Here is a 15,758-nt window from a genome sequence, read left to right as displayed (position 1 = left end):
GTTACTATACTAAATATGTTACATGTTAACTACCATATTTTATTATGGGACGTATGTACACTTTGTATATTGTCATCATTTTTTTTTGTCCAGCATCCTTTAATTATACATCCTATCTTTCTTAGGTAATAAATTATTCTTATGGACTTTAGTCATTATGATTTTAAGGTGTTTTGACTGTGTTAGTTTGTTGTATCTAATTCCTAGAAATTTTGCTATTCTTATAGATTGTAGTTTACTATCGTATATTTTTATTCTAACATTTAGAGAGAACGTTGATTTTCTTTTGCGACTTGTGTTTGTGTTTAAAATTAATGCTTGAGTTTTGAGTTACTTAGTTCAACTCTCCACAAATGTGGTGGGACTTTGGATGTTGCAAGTAGGGGCTTTCGACTCATACTCAAGACGGCGATGTTGTCGGCATATTTAGAAACATGGTATACGTTAATTTTGAGAAGGGTACGTCGTTCACAAACAAAATGAACAGAAGAGGACTGCGTACTAACCCTTGACGTACACCTACCGATAATGTCATAGAGTCAGATATGGTATTATTGATTTTAACCCTAGCTGTTCTGTCTAATGTTATTATTATTGATGGAGAGCAATATAAAACAAAACAACAAAGAAAAAAAAGATTATATATTAATAAGAGTCAAACAAAGAGAAGGTAAAGGAGAAAATTAAAAATGACAGAACTCGAGATTAAAAGGTAATGAGGATATTATGAATCAAAATGTTAATTATAGCTTCTGCCATGGTAGGAAAAGTTTGAATTCTGAATTTTCATTTTATATAAAATAGAGTTGAAACCCCAAGTATCAATGCAAAACCTAATGTATGTGGTACCAAGCTATCTGGATAGGACAACAACAAACTTTTGACAGGGTATGGGCTAAATAATGTAAGTAATATGGCAGCATAGATCCAGGAGAATGTCCAAACAGATTACATGTATGGGAGACAATGGCAATAACATTTCACACTAAGAAAAATTAATGTCATTCTCAGGTTTTCATGTAGCATTCTGAGCAAACTCTTCTATATATTCATTCCTAAGAATTCCAATATGTCCAGGAACACACCAACCAAATGACGTAAGACAAGTGTGAAATTAGAAAACAACATTCCCAAGTTAAGACTGACTAAGAGGGGCAAATATGAAGTGTTGCAGCTTGAAAATAGTTAATGAGTTTGACCAAACATAAACAGAAAAATAGAAGCATGTTTCAGAGGCACTTTACTCTAGAAAATGAAAGAAAGCCTGGGATTCTGCTATATGAATATCAACATGGAGAGGAAGATGGAAAAGTTTGGCAATTCCAAAAGTATGAGTGCAATAAGTACAGATAGTTCACCCACTAATTCACTCATAAAAGTTACCAGTATAAACAGTTGAGGAGTATTAGAAAGGTGATAAAAGTTAGAAGCAAGGAGAAGTGAAACTACAGACTTGGGATAGTCAGGTTATGATGAGATAGAATAATATCAGCCAAATAAGGGGTTCAAATGTATTTACAGTAGTATTAGGTGAAGCACTTCTAACTGTGTCTAAATTAACAGAATCTAGTTGACACACATGGCAACTATTGGAACTAACTCACAACTCCAATTATACTGGCAAAATATTTATGATTTTGAGTAGAATGAGTTAGTGTGCTTCCATACTGATCAATAGATTGAAAGTCAAAAAGGCTCCATAGGTAAGACATTGCACTGTTGTTTCACTAGCAACAGTCTTTAATGCACAAGTTGGTGACTTGTACAAAAATTTAAAGATGCCAGCAATAGTCAATTATAGGAACATGCTAATTAAAATGGGCACCCAAACTCATCTTTAAGTAATAAAATGGAATTTGAGGATAGATGTTTAAGAACGAATTAAGTTGGGTTAATGTAAATGTGGTAGTCAGAGAATACAAAATATTTACAATTTATTTGAGAAAAACAAACTCCATTCACACACCGACTAATCGAAATAACGTGACATATTCTTGAAGAGAGGTACAATCACAGAACACATTTCTCCCTTGGTGCCAGATCACCACAGAATCTGAAAAACGTCTGGTTGAATCCTGATATCATAAAATACTGTCTATATCACAGGGTATAGTACTGAATAAGATAGGGCTGAGTCTGGATCCCTGAAGAAAATCACTGTATGGAAAAGTAGTAGTAAACTGGTTACATCCCAATTTGACAAAAAAGGTTCTGCCGAAGTAGTAGTTATTTAACCAGCAAAGAATACATCTATAACAAAAAAACAACAACAACACAGTTTTATAAGCAAGACTGCAATCAAAGTATAAAAAGTGATTAAAAATACAGCTAGAGCAACTTCCTTACTGACAGGAGCTGATCATTACAGTTATGCTGAAAGCTCCTGATACTATGATCTTGACAAATCACATTTTATTTGTAAGAAATGTGATCATGATAGTCAGTAGCCCGGTTAAGGACAGTATTTAATATATGTTCAAACGGTTTGGTTAAACATGTTGTCAGACATCATTTTTCACAAGCAAAAGCGGCATGTCTACGGACTTGCAACACTAGAATCCAGATTTCGATCCCAGTGGTAGGCAGAGCATAGCTAGTCCATTGTGTTACTTTGTTCTGAACTTCAAACAAGCACAAGCACAAAATGTAAACAAAAGCAACAAAGAAACTGAAACAGTTTTGAAGCTAGGATTAAAATAAATTTATAAAATATACTTCTCGGATGGGTTAAGGTTAAGTTACAGATCTAATACACTATAATCAGGGATTTTTGTCCTTGATAGCTCATTATGTAGCTATGCAATAAATATACATAAAAAGTACGTTTTCAAAGTAACACTAAATCAAATGTAAAATATGAAACAGTTTTTACAGCAGGTTTAAAATAAACGTATAAAACACAAACCTGTTTTCAGTAAACAGTTGGGCTAACAAATTCGTGTTGCTGATCTATATTATTTATGACACCATTTTAATGATTGGTCTTCAGTGTTTATGACACGGTCCTGATGGTTGCTCTGATTTGATAATATGTTTTAATTAAATGCTATAGAATACCTAGTATACCAGAAAAATAAAAATTGGGAATTTAAATCCTGAAAATAGGGGTTGTGAAAAGTAAGGAAACAAAACTAGATACTGTAGCAGCCCTGGATTAACAATTTAGCAAAATAAGCATGTGCTTAGGGCACCACAGTTTTCCCCTGGCTATACTGCCATTTACTCTTTCATTGCCAGACTCAATTTTAGTTGACTTGTTTGTAATTCTCCTTATCTGCCTTGTCCGACTTCACTCTGAGTTGTTAAAAAAACGTTTTCTTTAGCTTGGTGAGTGACTAAAGTTTCGAGAAACTACCATGTATCTGAAGTAGGAAGTCATTGACTTACAAAAGATTACTTCAAGAGCAGAACAAAATTATGATAAAACTTCAGGTAAAAGATGATTGTATGTTATGATGTCTGACCCTGAAGATGAAACATTTTTCTCAATCATTCCTTCTGTTGTGGCTATTTAAGAAATTATAGCCAGTGGAACTATTTTGTTTTACCTTTTACTGCTTTATTCAGTCACCTTTTCAGAAAAATAAGAGTATAATACCACAGAAACATAAGTCAAACGAAATGGTAACGGATGTATACAGAGACGTGACTAGTTTTATGTTTTTTTTTGGCTTCTATTTTCGTACGTTATATTTGGGTTATTGTCTCGTTTATTTTAGTTTTATATGCGTTACTATTGCATTATTCATGTGTGTTTTGTAACACTTTTATAAGTGTTTCTCACTGAAGCTTTTCTGAGCCGTAATTTTTTGGCTTCAAACAACTTGCTGTAAAAACCTCCTTTGTGTGAGTACGTTTTGAAATTTATCATACCTCGAAAAAAATTAGAAAGGAATTACACTGTAGCAATGCCACTGTTCATAGATTACGTGTAACTTGTAAGAGTATTTGGGCATGTTTGTATTCCTTTGTGATTATGTAATAATATAAACAGATCTGAAGCTGAAATTTACCTAGGGAATAAATATATGAGTGCCCGGTCTTAAATGTGATTTAAGACTGGGCACCCTTGTTTTTATCCTCATTTATAAATAGCCATGAAAATTTTGTGAGACACGCCATTTTTAGACCCAAAAATGGAGATCACAATTATATTCTCCTCACTTCTTACTCGATCAGGGCCCGGCATGGCCTGATGAGTTAAGGCATTTGACTCGTAATCTGAGGGTTGCAGATTCGAATCCCCATCGCACCAAACATGTTCGCCTTTTCAGCTGTTGGGGTATTATAATGTGATAATCAATTCTACTATTCGTTAGTAAAATAGTAGCCCAAGAGTTGGTGGTGGGTGGTGATGACTAGCTGCCTTCCCTCTAGTCTTACACTGCTAAATTAGGGACGGCTAGCACAGATAGCCCTCGAGTAGCTTTGTGTGAAATTCAGAAACAAAAAAAAAATCTTCCTTGATCCTATCGTGGCAAAAAAGAATCAATAAAAGGCTTTGGATTTTGTAGCCAAGACTGGAAAGCTAATTTTTTTCACTCAACTTACACAACATGATCTTCCAAATCAAAACCCATCTCTGTCATCAGAAGTCACTTGTACTGCATTTGACTTTAACAAGATTGAAGTTAAACCAAGCTCCACACCTACAAGTAACACTTTGTCCACTTAAGGTAAGACAATCATGATGACGTTGTGGTGTCACATACTGGCTCAACTGGCAAAAGTCTCACAACTGATCTCACTTTGCCTGTAAATTCTCCTGATATCTCTATTGTTAATGTTGATGCAAGCTGCTCTACAAGACAGTCTGAAGTTGAAATAATTGCTGAAAATGAAAATCTACCAGACAATAGTAAAATGCTTCAGTCTATAAAAGATGAAGAAACTAAAGCAAAAGATCCAAGGTTATGGCTTCATTTCTCTGCTGACGATGTGGCTTATTGTATTGCTTGTGGACCCACGGACTGTCAACACCACAATGGGCCATTTGGCATATTTTGCTGGATTTTCAATAGTGGAAAACCAACAAGATACTGTTCACAAAATCGTTTCTTTGGGGTAAAAGCCAATGGTGAGCAATACAAGAGAGAGTGGTTATTCTATTCACCATCAACAGGGTCAATTTATTGCGTTGTTGATAAACTTTTTGCCCCTAAATGTTCTTCATGTTTTGTTGAAAGAGAAGGGTTCAGACTCACCAAGACTCTAAGCTGACATACTTAACTTGCAAACAAGATTTAGGCTTGCAACAAGAGTTGGAAAAACAAATTAAAGAAGAGTGCAATTACTGGTAACATGTTTTGGAGCATGTGACAGCTATTATTCATACATTAGCTGAACACGGCCTGGCTTTTTGAGGAACAAATGAAAAATTTTGTTCACTGCAGAATGGGAATATTTTATGGTTGCTTGAGCTCATAAGTCAGTTTGATCCACTTTTAGCAGGGCACATTTCGAAATATGGAAATTCTGGATCAGGAAATCTGTTTTACTTGCCCAAAACCACCTGTGAAGAACTCGCTGAACCAATGGCTCAGAAGTATTTTTCTCCACAATACATTTGCTCTATAGATTTTTTTCAGCCTCAACCAGCTGGTGGAAAATTCTTAAAGCTTGTCTTGGTAATGAAAGTGTGTTAAATTCCTTCGCAGATACCAGATGAGAGGTATATGCTATAGCAACAACAGCAATTTTTAAGTCTTTCTTTAAGATTTTGGAAGCTATAGAATATCTAGCTGAAGACCAGTCACAAAAGGGAGACACTGGATAAAAACCAGACAATATTAAAAATAAAATGCAAGAGCTATAACTTGTTTTTATGTTCATCATGTGGGATGAGATTTTGCAAAAGTTTCATAAAGCAAGTCAAGTTCTGCAAAATGAGGATGTGAACTTAAAAACACGTGCAGATCTGTACAGGTCATTAGCTGACCAACTACGCATTTTAAGAGATTACTTTGAAAGATTTGAAGTAGTTGCAAGGGAAATACTACCATATGTTGATTACAATGCAGTTCAAACTCGCAAACATGTCAGAAAGAAGGTACTCAATGACGGAGATGCACAAGAAGAAATTTCAATGCCAGAGATAAATTTCGTATTACGACCTTCAACACAATTGTTGATAAACTAGAAACTCAGTCGAGAGTTGTAAAAAAGAAACAGCAAATAGATTTTCTTTCCCAAGTGATGTGCCAAATGATGTCACTTCATCTGCTGAAACTGAAAGGTACTCTCAGTGTTCCCAAAAGCTAATTGATGCTTACCCAGAGGACTTGGACACTAATCTCTGCTGAGCTTCAGCAGTTTTACTCGTGTGCGAAAAGTTCAGTGCAACAAAAACTGTAAAAACAGATTCAGTCATGCTGAACTTTATGAAATAATTTCAGAAGACAAAATTGAGTGCAAGTTTCTAAACATAGACATTGCATTGTGTATATTTCTAACATTAATGGTCACAAATTGTACAGCTGATCATTCATTTTCTCAACTCAAGGATATTAAAACCCCCAACAGAACAATTATGGAAAAAAAAAAAGGCTAGATGCCTTGTCTCTGCTAAATATAGAAGCAGATTTGTTATGCCAAATTAGTTTTTAGGACTTGATCAAAGACTTTGCAATTAAAAAAATCTAGAAGAAAACTTTTCAAAATTTAAATAAATATTAAGGTATAAGTAAATAATTTGCTTACAAGGTTTTAAGTTCAAAGTGAGAAGTTTTGAGTAAATTTTTCATTTTGTGAACATCAAAGTGAGAATTGTTAATTCAGAGTGAAAACAAATATACATTAGAAATAATTCTTTTTAATTATCATTAATCAAAAAAGTGTTTTCCCTCATTATTTCTAAATACAAGGTCTCAGTCACTGCTTGATTATGATCCATACCAAATCCGTTAAATAAATAAAATAAAAAGGTTTTATTTAATATAGTGTTGGGGTCTTACCTGGAAGAAAACTGAAGGAGGGTTATAAATTTTCAAACTTTTATTTCACTTTCAGCACTTACTGAGTCTTAATGTCTTGTCAGTTAAGCAATGGAAGAGCCAAGGGGGGCACAATTGTTGGGCTGTGCTTAGGGCATCAATTGCCCTTAATCCAGCCCTACTTGTAATAATAAAATAACAGAAGCAAAGTATAGTTACAATACAGCAGACTGGAAAGAATGTGTGATATTTGTAAATCAATTATTACTGGAATTTACAATAAATATAACAGGGAAGTCATCTAATATTGAGGATAACAGCCAACATTTACTGAGTGCCTTGTCAAAGGTGTGGAATATTCAATATCCAAACAAAACTAATACACTACTCAAAATAAATGAAAGCCTCATACCCAAATTATAAATATAATAAAAGAACATAACCTGAAAAGACAATACATCAATACAAGAGAGCCACACATCGAAAGCCAACACTCTAAAAATGAAATAACTGGAGCAATTTTTTGTTCAAAACTGAATAAACACATATCAAAAAATATTGTCACAAACAAACAAAGTAGGTATAAGACTTACCCACCCTTACGTCATGAAAATGAAGTAGCACATACAAATGAACAGACAATGGAAGAACATCTAGGAAAGCCTTTAAAACTAACTATGAAATTAACATCATACAGACAAAAAACAACAACAAAACTAAACAGAACTTACAATTCAAAATTAACATAAAATAATCACATCACTTTGTAGCATTTTGCAGTCTATAAACAACAGTAAAGTTAGAGGAAATGGTTTGAACAACTACCAAACACTGACAAAGACAATACACTTCTGTTCAATATGTTTACAGCAGCAGTTTTAAATGCATGACACCACTGTAATTATCTGTTTTGTCATTATTGGTGATAATGATATCAGTAAAACAAAAGCATTAAGTGACTACTGTCATTTACAAGCTTAATGATAAGAAATCATGTATGAAGGGTTGTTTTTGTGCAAACTGTGCACAGAAAATGGCAACAGATTTAATATTGTGATTGCTAAACTGAAATCATGCTGTGGCATCACCAAATGAGTTGAAGGACTATGGATCCAGTACATTACTGTTTGACTTCAGCATATAAGGAGAATACCTAAACCCAGTTATTCTAAGGAAAGTGTGTTTTCATTTGACACACAACAGGAATTGAACAACATAATTCCCCTACTGGAGAAAAGTTCATATAACCTATTGAGTAATGGAACAATTTTGTTAGGCCAAGTATTTAATGCTAAACTTAGGTATAAAATAATCCAAACCTAGACTAATTGTCAAGCTTTTGGTCTACGTCCACACACATCATGGATTTATATATGAGGGTGCAACCCCCTTTGGTTGGTGTTAATAAAAGCATATAGTCAAAGTTCTTATGTCTTCCATGTAGACATTAATTCAGTACACTGCAATACCTAAAACTTATTATTACTAAATCATTTTCTTGTCCATTACTTACGATATTTATTTCTGATCCACCAGAGAATCTGAGTATGACAATTTTAACAAAATTTCTTTCAGATTTTCTTATTATTATGAATTTTTCAACTTTTCTTTAACATAGTGCTTATAGGCTAATATCACTAAATCATCTTCTCCAAAACTTACAATGGATTTCATTTTAATTTAAATTCACTACAGAAGATAAGTATGACAAAATAGACAGAAGTTAATCAAGGATTCTTGAGACCTTATTTTTCTGTTTTTGATCAATTTTCAAATTTTCTTTAACTCTGTGCTTATGGAGTTGAAATCACTTAATCAGATGCAAGTTAGATTTATAACATTTGACCAATAATCAGTATTGTTTGTTTTTGAATTTCATGCAAAGCTACACAAGGGCTATCTGCACTAGCCAATCCTAATTTAGCTGTGGTTTGGTTTGATTTTAATTTCACACAAAGCTACACAAGGGTTATCTGTGCTAGCTGTCCCTAATTTAGCAGTGTGAGAATAGAGAGAAGGCAGCTAGTCATCACCACCAACTCTTGGGCTACTCTCTTATGAACAAATAGTTGGATTGACTTTCACATTATAATGCACCCATGGCTGAAAGGGTGAGCATATTTGGTGTGAGAAGAATTCGAATCCACGACCCTCACATTACGAGTCAAACCCCCTTATCAACCTGGCTATGCCAGGCCCAGGAATCAGTAATTTTAAAGAGATTGTGAGCTATGTTGCTACTGGCCGTATTTTGTGTGTTTTTTTCATTTTCATTGCAAAGCCACATCGGGCTACCTGCTGAGTCCACAGAGGGGATTGGAATCCTTGATTTTTGCATTGTAAATTCGTCGACTTATCAGCAGGAGACTGACAGTAAAGATAAGTGCACTAGAATGACATTTAAATGAAGGTAAATAAATTTATGTCAAATTTGTCATTTCTATTTTCTAATGAAAGGGAATCAGATTCAGAACAATATAGTAAATAATGTGCTCTGCAGCAAAAACCCTGAATACACAGTAAAATCCAATGACTCTCTACAAACTAGGAAGCCCTGTACAGTTACAACAGAAAGTGTTCGTACTCCTGCTTCATGAGTAGTTTTTTCCTCATAACTTAAAAAGTATCACGATTAGGATAATGAAAATATAGTATATTATAAATATTATACTAACACACATCTACATGAATCTTTATGTAAACTGAATGACAAATAAACTGTTTATAAACAAATAACCAAATATAGGAGCAGCAGAAAGTGTTCATGCATTTAGTTTAATGGTCAGTTGTGTAGCCTTTCAGGCGAATTACTTGGTGCAATCTCTCCTCATAGCCCTCTGTGATCGTCTGACAGTACTCGACTGGTATTTTCTTCCATTTTTCTTTACAGAAGGCCTCCAACTATTGCAAGTTTCTCAGATGACGCTGACAAACCCTGGTCTTTAACTCATGCCAAATGTTTTCAATTGCGTTGAGATCGGGTGACTGCGATGGCCACTCCAGAATGCTTATATGGTTCCTCTGCAACCAGGATTGCACATATTTTAATGTATGCTTAGGGTCATTGTCATGCTGGAAGATCCAACAACGCCCAAGCCGCAAGTTCCGAGCATCATTCTTGATATAAGTGCCTAATATATCAATGTACTCTTCTTTCTTCATGATTCCGTTGACACGGTAAAGTCTGCCTACAACAGAAGAGCTGAAGGAACCCCTTTGCATGATCGAGCCACCTCCGTGTTTAACTGTAAGGACAATGTTCTTTGGAGGATTTTGTTCCCCCTTCTTACGGAAAATATTGCGAACATCATTGTGTATAAAAAGCTCAATTTTATTCTTGTCTGACCAAAGAATACTCTTCCAATAGATAAAGGGCTTATCTACATGTTTACTTGCATACCTCAATCATGCTGCTAAATGAATAGGCTTTAAATATGGAGATCTACGAGGACAGCATGCTTTGAACCCAGAAGAGCGTAACATGTTCGTAACTGTAGAGGTGCTTACTTTAACCCGTTTCCCTTACTAATTTCTGTATGCCATTATGTGTTAAATGACAGTTCCTACTAACTTCTCTGAGAACCTTCCTCATGGTTTTCTCTGGAATTTTGGTGGGGAGTCTGGAACGAGGGAGGTTAGTAGTTGATCCTGTAAGCTTAAACTTGGCAATTATGCTTTGAACAGTAGATTTCGGCACATTAAGTTGTGTAGCAATACCGGAAAGAGACATGTGAGACTTGTATTTTACAATAATTCGGTTTTTTAAATCACTGGACAGTTGTTTCCTGTTCACCATGATGACCAAGCAGATAATGACGGAGATGATGCTAAATTGCCGGAAGTAAATTTTTTGCTGGCTAAATTCCAATAATTATGAACCGAGTGTCTAGTTCTGGAATGGTATGATGTAGTTTATTCACCAAACTAAACAAAATATTTACGGGAATATCAGTTTTTTTACACATTCCGAAATGTATGAACACTTTCTGCTCCTCCTATTTTTGGTTATTTGTTTATAAACAGTTTATCTATTCATTTAATTTACAAAAAAGTTTATGTATATGTGTGTTAGTATAATACTTATAATATACCATACATCTATTAGCCTAATCATGATACTTTTTTAAGTTATGAGCAAAAAACTACTCCGGATGCAGGGGTACAAACACTTTCTGCCGTAACTGTATATCACAGGATCAAGAAACTGAGACAATGTGAATAAAGAGAGGATGTTCAGCAAAAATCAGTGATGATAAACTGTACTGCATGATTGAAAGTATGAAAAATTCTACACACTTTTCTTAAGCCTGTTCAGATATTATTGTTTTCTTATACACTTAAAATGCATATTTTTGATTAATTTCCCAATAATAAAGTCCACAGGCATAGGATAGAAATCACACTATAAATTATATTTGCTAAAATAATCAAATGCATTGATAATTGAGCATTAGTTCATTAATTGGGATATTTGAAATTGTACTGAAACAGTGATCAACAGTCAACCATATAAATTTATGATTTACTTTAGAAATTATGAAAAATAGTTATAATTGGTCAACCATATTTTAGCTTATGTTCTATCTGTATTTAATGAACAATCACATTTCATAAAGCAGTTAGCAAATACAAGAACATAACCATTTCTGACAAGCATGTATACAAATATATTCCTTCAGATGCTAAGACAGTTTATCTTGGTGGCACTTGTGTTACTAAGAGGAGCACCCCATTCATTAACTGTGAAAAAGATGTATATGCCATAAAATCTGACCAACTTGAACAAAGCTAAAAAGATGTAGACCTTTTTCAAAAACATTACATTTGAAATATAGAAAAACTGTTATGAAACATGACTGATACAACCAAAGTGGAGAGAGGTTGAATCTTTGTTACCTGTAAAGTGGCAACAAATAAATGAGATTGTATCAACATTAAGTATTTATCAGAATGTCACATTTTATATGCCAGACATGTCCTTGACACTGGATTCAATTCTGGACTATTAATCTTAGCATAGCCCTGAATCTGACAATAGCTGTGACTCAAGAACTATCAATAAAACAGGTCCTGGTTGACTTGCACCACAAAATATCTAAACACAAAAACAGAGCATGCTCCACTTAAAATATGACTGTCAGTAAATGCATTACAACCAGTTCACACTTTGGGACTATGTTTGTGTGTTACACCTTTTAGGTATATATTAACTCTATCCATTTCACCCATAACTGTTATTATTCTGGCAAATATTGTCATGTTTGGCTTTTTCTTAAGACACCAAGACATGCATTGTGATTACCACAATGAGGAGATACAGCTAGTCTTATATCTATTCCAGTTTGTAAAGAAAATTTCACAAAACCTGAAAAAAGGATATTTTATTTTTTACTTAACATAACTGATCATCTCTCTAAATGATTAATCAGATTTCTACTGCATAGAGTGCCCTGCCCCACATTTGTTTGCATATTTTATTTGTTCAGGAGTAATGGATATGGATGTATTATAACACTATGTAACAAAATTTTTACTTTTTCTTGTGACTGGGCAGAAAGTGTTATTTCCCAATTGCTTATGCCTAAAGTAAATGGAAAAGACCTATTTTTCTCTTCAAACTTTGCTTTTGTGGCCTGGGTAATGAAAGTTTCTAATTTACCCATTTTCCAGAACATTCCAGGTAGATTCAGTGTTGAGTAGCTGATAGAGAATTTTCTCAAATTTACAAGAACTTTCAAGAACTAGAATGTTGTAGAACTTAGAATTTTATAGAACATTCCATAGTAATATATATATATACAAGGGCTAAACACTTCAGTTTAGTTCTAGCTGCCTAAGTGAACATATAGACCTATTTAATTTTATTAGAGATGACATCAAGAAGCTGCAAGCATTCTCCAGATGCATTCTGCTATGTATGTGGCCAATTTATCAAGACAAGAGCAAAAAAGTACTCTGTGACAGTATCAATATGTGAAGTCTACAAGGCATATTTTGGCATGCCTGCCAGGGATCAAGACAAACACTGGGCACCTCATTTTACCTGCAAGCACTTCAAAAAAACTCTAGAAGGTAAGACAGACAAATTTTGCTTGCTTGAATAGTAAGATTTTATATTATACAAATTTTAGACCTTTTAAAACTTAAATATCTTTTCATTAATTTTTTTTTAAATTTCCAATAGTATAGAAAAATATCACATAAAATATTTTGCATGAACCTCTTACACTTTAGTTGTGGATGAAATAAATTTATTCTTCATAATAATTTTATTTTGCTCTTTTACAGGGTGGTACAGAGGGGAAAAGAAAGCCACGAAGTTTGCTATTCCAAGAATTTGGCGTGAACCCACTGACCACTCTAGCAATTGCTATTTCTGCATGGTGAACCCTTCCAAATATCAGGCTGGCAAGAATGCATCTGCTATCATGTATCCAGACCTTCCATCATCCATTGCCCTAGTGCCACACTGCCCTGAGCTCCCTGCACCCACTCTGCCAGAAGAGGCACAATGTCAAGTGTGAGCAACTAGTGAACCTCCAAAAGGTGTTGTTCCCATCATTCCACATAAAAATTGGGTCTTATGAAACAATATGTTACAGCTCTTGATAAGAAGTCTGCAGCCTTCAAGTACTTTTGAGACTTCTTCCCTAAGTTGTCTGAGACAAAGGTCAAAGCTGATGTCTTTGTTCGACCACAAATAAAGAAGATCCTGGAGTGCACAGAATTCTCCATGAAGCTCAGTAGGAAGGAAAAAAAACTTGGGGCAGCTTCGTTGCAGTGGTTCAGGGCTTCTTGGGCAATCACAAGGCCAAAAATTATATGGAATTTATTGAGGCTCTGGTGAAGAACTACGACAAATGAGCTGCAGGATGTCCCTGAAAGTCCAAATCCTTGACGTTCATCTTGATAAATTCAAGAATATGGGAGCGTACTCAAAGGAGCATGGTGAGTGCTTCCAAAAAGATATACTGGACTTTGAATGCTGCTACCAAGGAGCATATAATGAAAATATAATGGTAGACTAAATTTGGGGGCTGATACGTGAAAGTGATTTACATTACAGTTACAAATCTCGAAAAACTACTCATTTCTAAATATTTTTGTATAACTTTAGTACAAATACATGGAAATTTTGATTCATATGTTGTTTTATTCAGACCTTATGTAAATGAAAATGTGCAAATTTACCCGTTTTTACATAGAAAATAGGTTAATTTCTAAATTTCATTATCAAGGTCACAAAAGCAAAGTTTGAAGGGAGTAATGTCCATTTTCTGTATTTTTACAACACAAGCAGTTAAGAAATAACACATACTATCCAGAAACAAAATTTGTGTTACATAGTATAATCTGTAATCACCACAGTGTTTGTTACTTTTTGGAATACTGTAAAGTTAAGTGTATCAAATCAATAATCAGCCATGTTTGATGCATGTTAAATTGGTTGCTGATAAATGTAAGGATTAAAGCAGTAGGGACAAACCAAACCACATGGAATGGATAACTTCAGTTATTTTTTGTATCAAGTAAAACTGCACTGAACAGTATCTCAGTGCATGTCCTTTCTGTGTTATCTGACCGTGCTATGTCTAAAACAGTATGGATTAATAGAAGCCCAATGAGCCACTTCATCCACTCTTGCACTTTATGAACATATAACCCTTTTTTTTTAGCTATAATTTATATAAGTATTCAAGCATGCACACTTTTATGTGACAATGTGCACCATATTTTTATCATTTCTTAGAGGTCATGAGGTAAAATGCTTTTAAAATGTTCCTTTATCATGAATGCTAATAAAGCTGATAGGTCAAAGTTATAAGAGCATCTGTGTGAGAGAAAATTATCAATATTCATGAAGATTGGCTGTGTTTTGATACTTGTGTGTATATAGAGATGTGAAAGTATGATAAAGAATCAAAAATGAATATATATATGTTGGTAGAAAATTTGGGATTATTCGTCCCAAAAATTTAGGATTAAGGGATTGTTCTACGTAAATAGAGGATTAATGAAAATAGAGGGTTACTGAAACATGATTATTTAAGGATTACTGGTGACAAATTTGGAGTTAAAGAATTACTCATGCCATAAGTTTAAGGATTATGAATTGTTACCCCTCCAACTGTGCCTCATCAGTTTTATGTATCTCTTGTATATTATATATTACTACTTCAATTTATAAGAAATCTAATAAAGTTTTATGTTTTATGTTAAGCAAACTGTACTTTTCTCTTATAGCTATATAACTTGGGCACTATTCAGGTAGACTATTCTGAGGTCTGATCAGTTTTCTTGGGGATTCGCAACCCCCATCCAACATAAACATTTAACAGAGCATTGAATCTGCTTGGACTTATATTAATAGTAATTAATAAATATTATTATATTCATTTTACTAAATCAATAAGTTCAAAGATTAAGTTCAAAAATGAAAATTCCAAAGTAATCATAAATCTTGTGTCATTCTCTTTTTATTGTTATAAAGTTTCTAATAGTTTATCTAGAAAATATTTGAATTTTCTAAGTTTAGAACTTTTGTACCTTTTTCAGCCTTTCATAACACATCTTCAATCATGTCACGTTTTCAACAATTAATGATGTCGGAATATTTATACTTGTCTTCTGTTTTTATGTTTGTTTGTTGTTTACAGATTGTTAGACTTTTTTTTTGTTCATGGGTCTCCTCACCTGCTAGCTACCATTACATATATCACTAACACCATTTAATTTTAATACTGCACTTCCACATTAAATAAACATATATACAATACGTTATGAGGTTCTGACCCAAACAAAATGACATTCAGCCCTCATGTTTGA

At 33.9% G+C, this 15,758-nt stretch overlaps 1 protein-coding gene across 2 annotated transcripts; it reads left to right on the top strand.

The window, feature by feature from the left end:
• The first annotated feature begins 226 nt into the window (after positions 1 to 226).
• On the top strand, positions 227 to 15,188 carry LOC143244332 (uncharacterized). Of its 2 annotated transcripts, none has more exons than XM_076488797.1 (3): positions 227 to 548; positions 12,801 to 13,004; positions 13,221 to 15,188. In XM_076488797.1, the coding sequence occupies exons 2-3, from the start codon at positions 12,803 to 12,805 to the stop codon at positions 13,454 to 13,456; spliced, it is 438 nt and encodes a 145-aa protein (XP_076344912.1). In that variant the 5' UTR covers positions 227 to 548; positions 12,801 to 12,802; the 3' UTR covers positions 13,457 to 15,188. The 2 variants fall into 2 exon arrangements, with proteins under 2 accessions (XP_076344912.1, XP_076344913.1); XM_076488798.1 differs by lacking the exon at positions 227 to 548 and adding an exon at positions 4,393 to 9,342.
• Positions 15,189 to 15,758: the final 570 nt, after the last annotated feature.

Source organism: Tachypleus tridentatus, chromosome 2 (genome assembly GCF_004210375.1).
Source record: "Tachypleus tridentatus isolate NWPU-2018 chromosome 2, ASM421037v1, whole genome shotgun sequence".
In the NCBI taxonomy this organism is placed as follows: domain Eukaryota; kingdom Metazoa; phylum Arthropoda; class Merostomata; order Xiphosura; family Limulidae; genus Tachypleus; species Tachypleus tridentatus.
The sequence above is the reverse complement of the archived record's forward strand: the minus strand, read 5'-3'. Positions and strand labels throughout refer to the sequence as shown.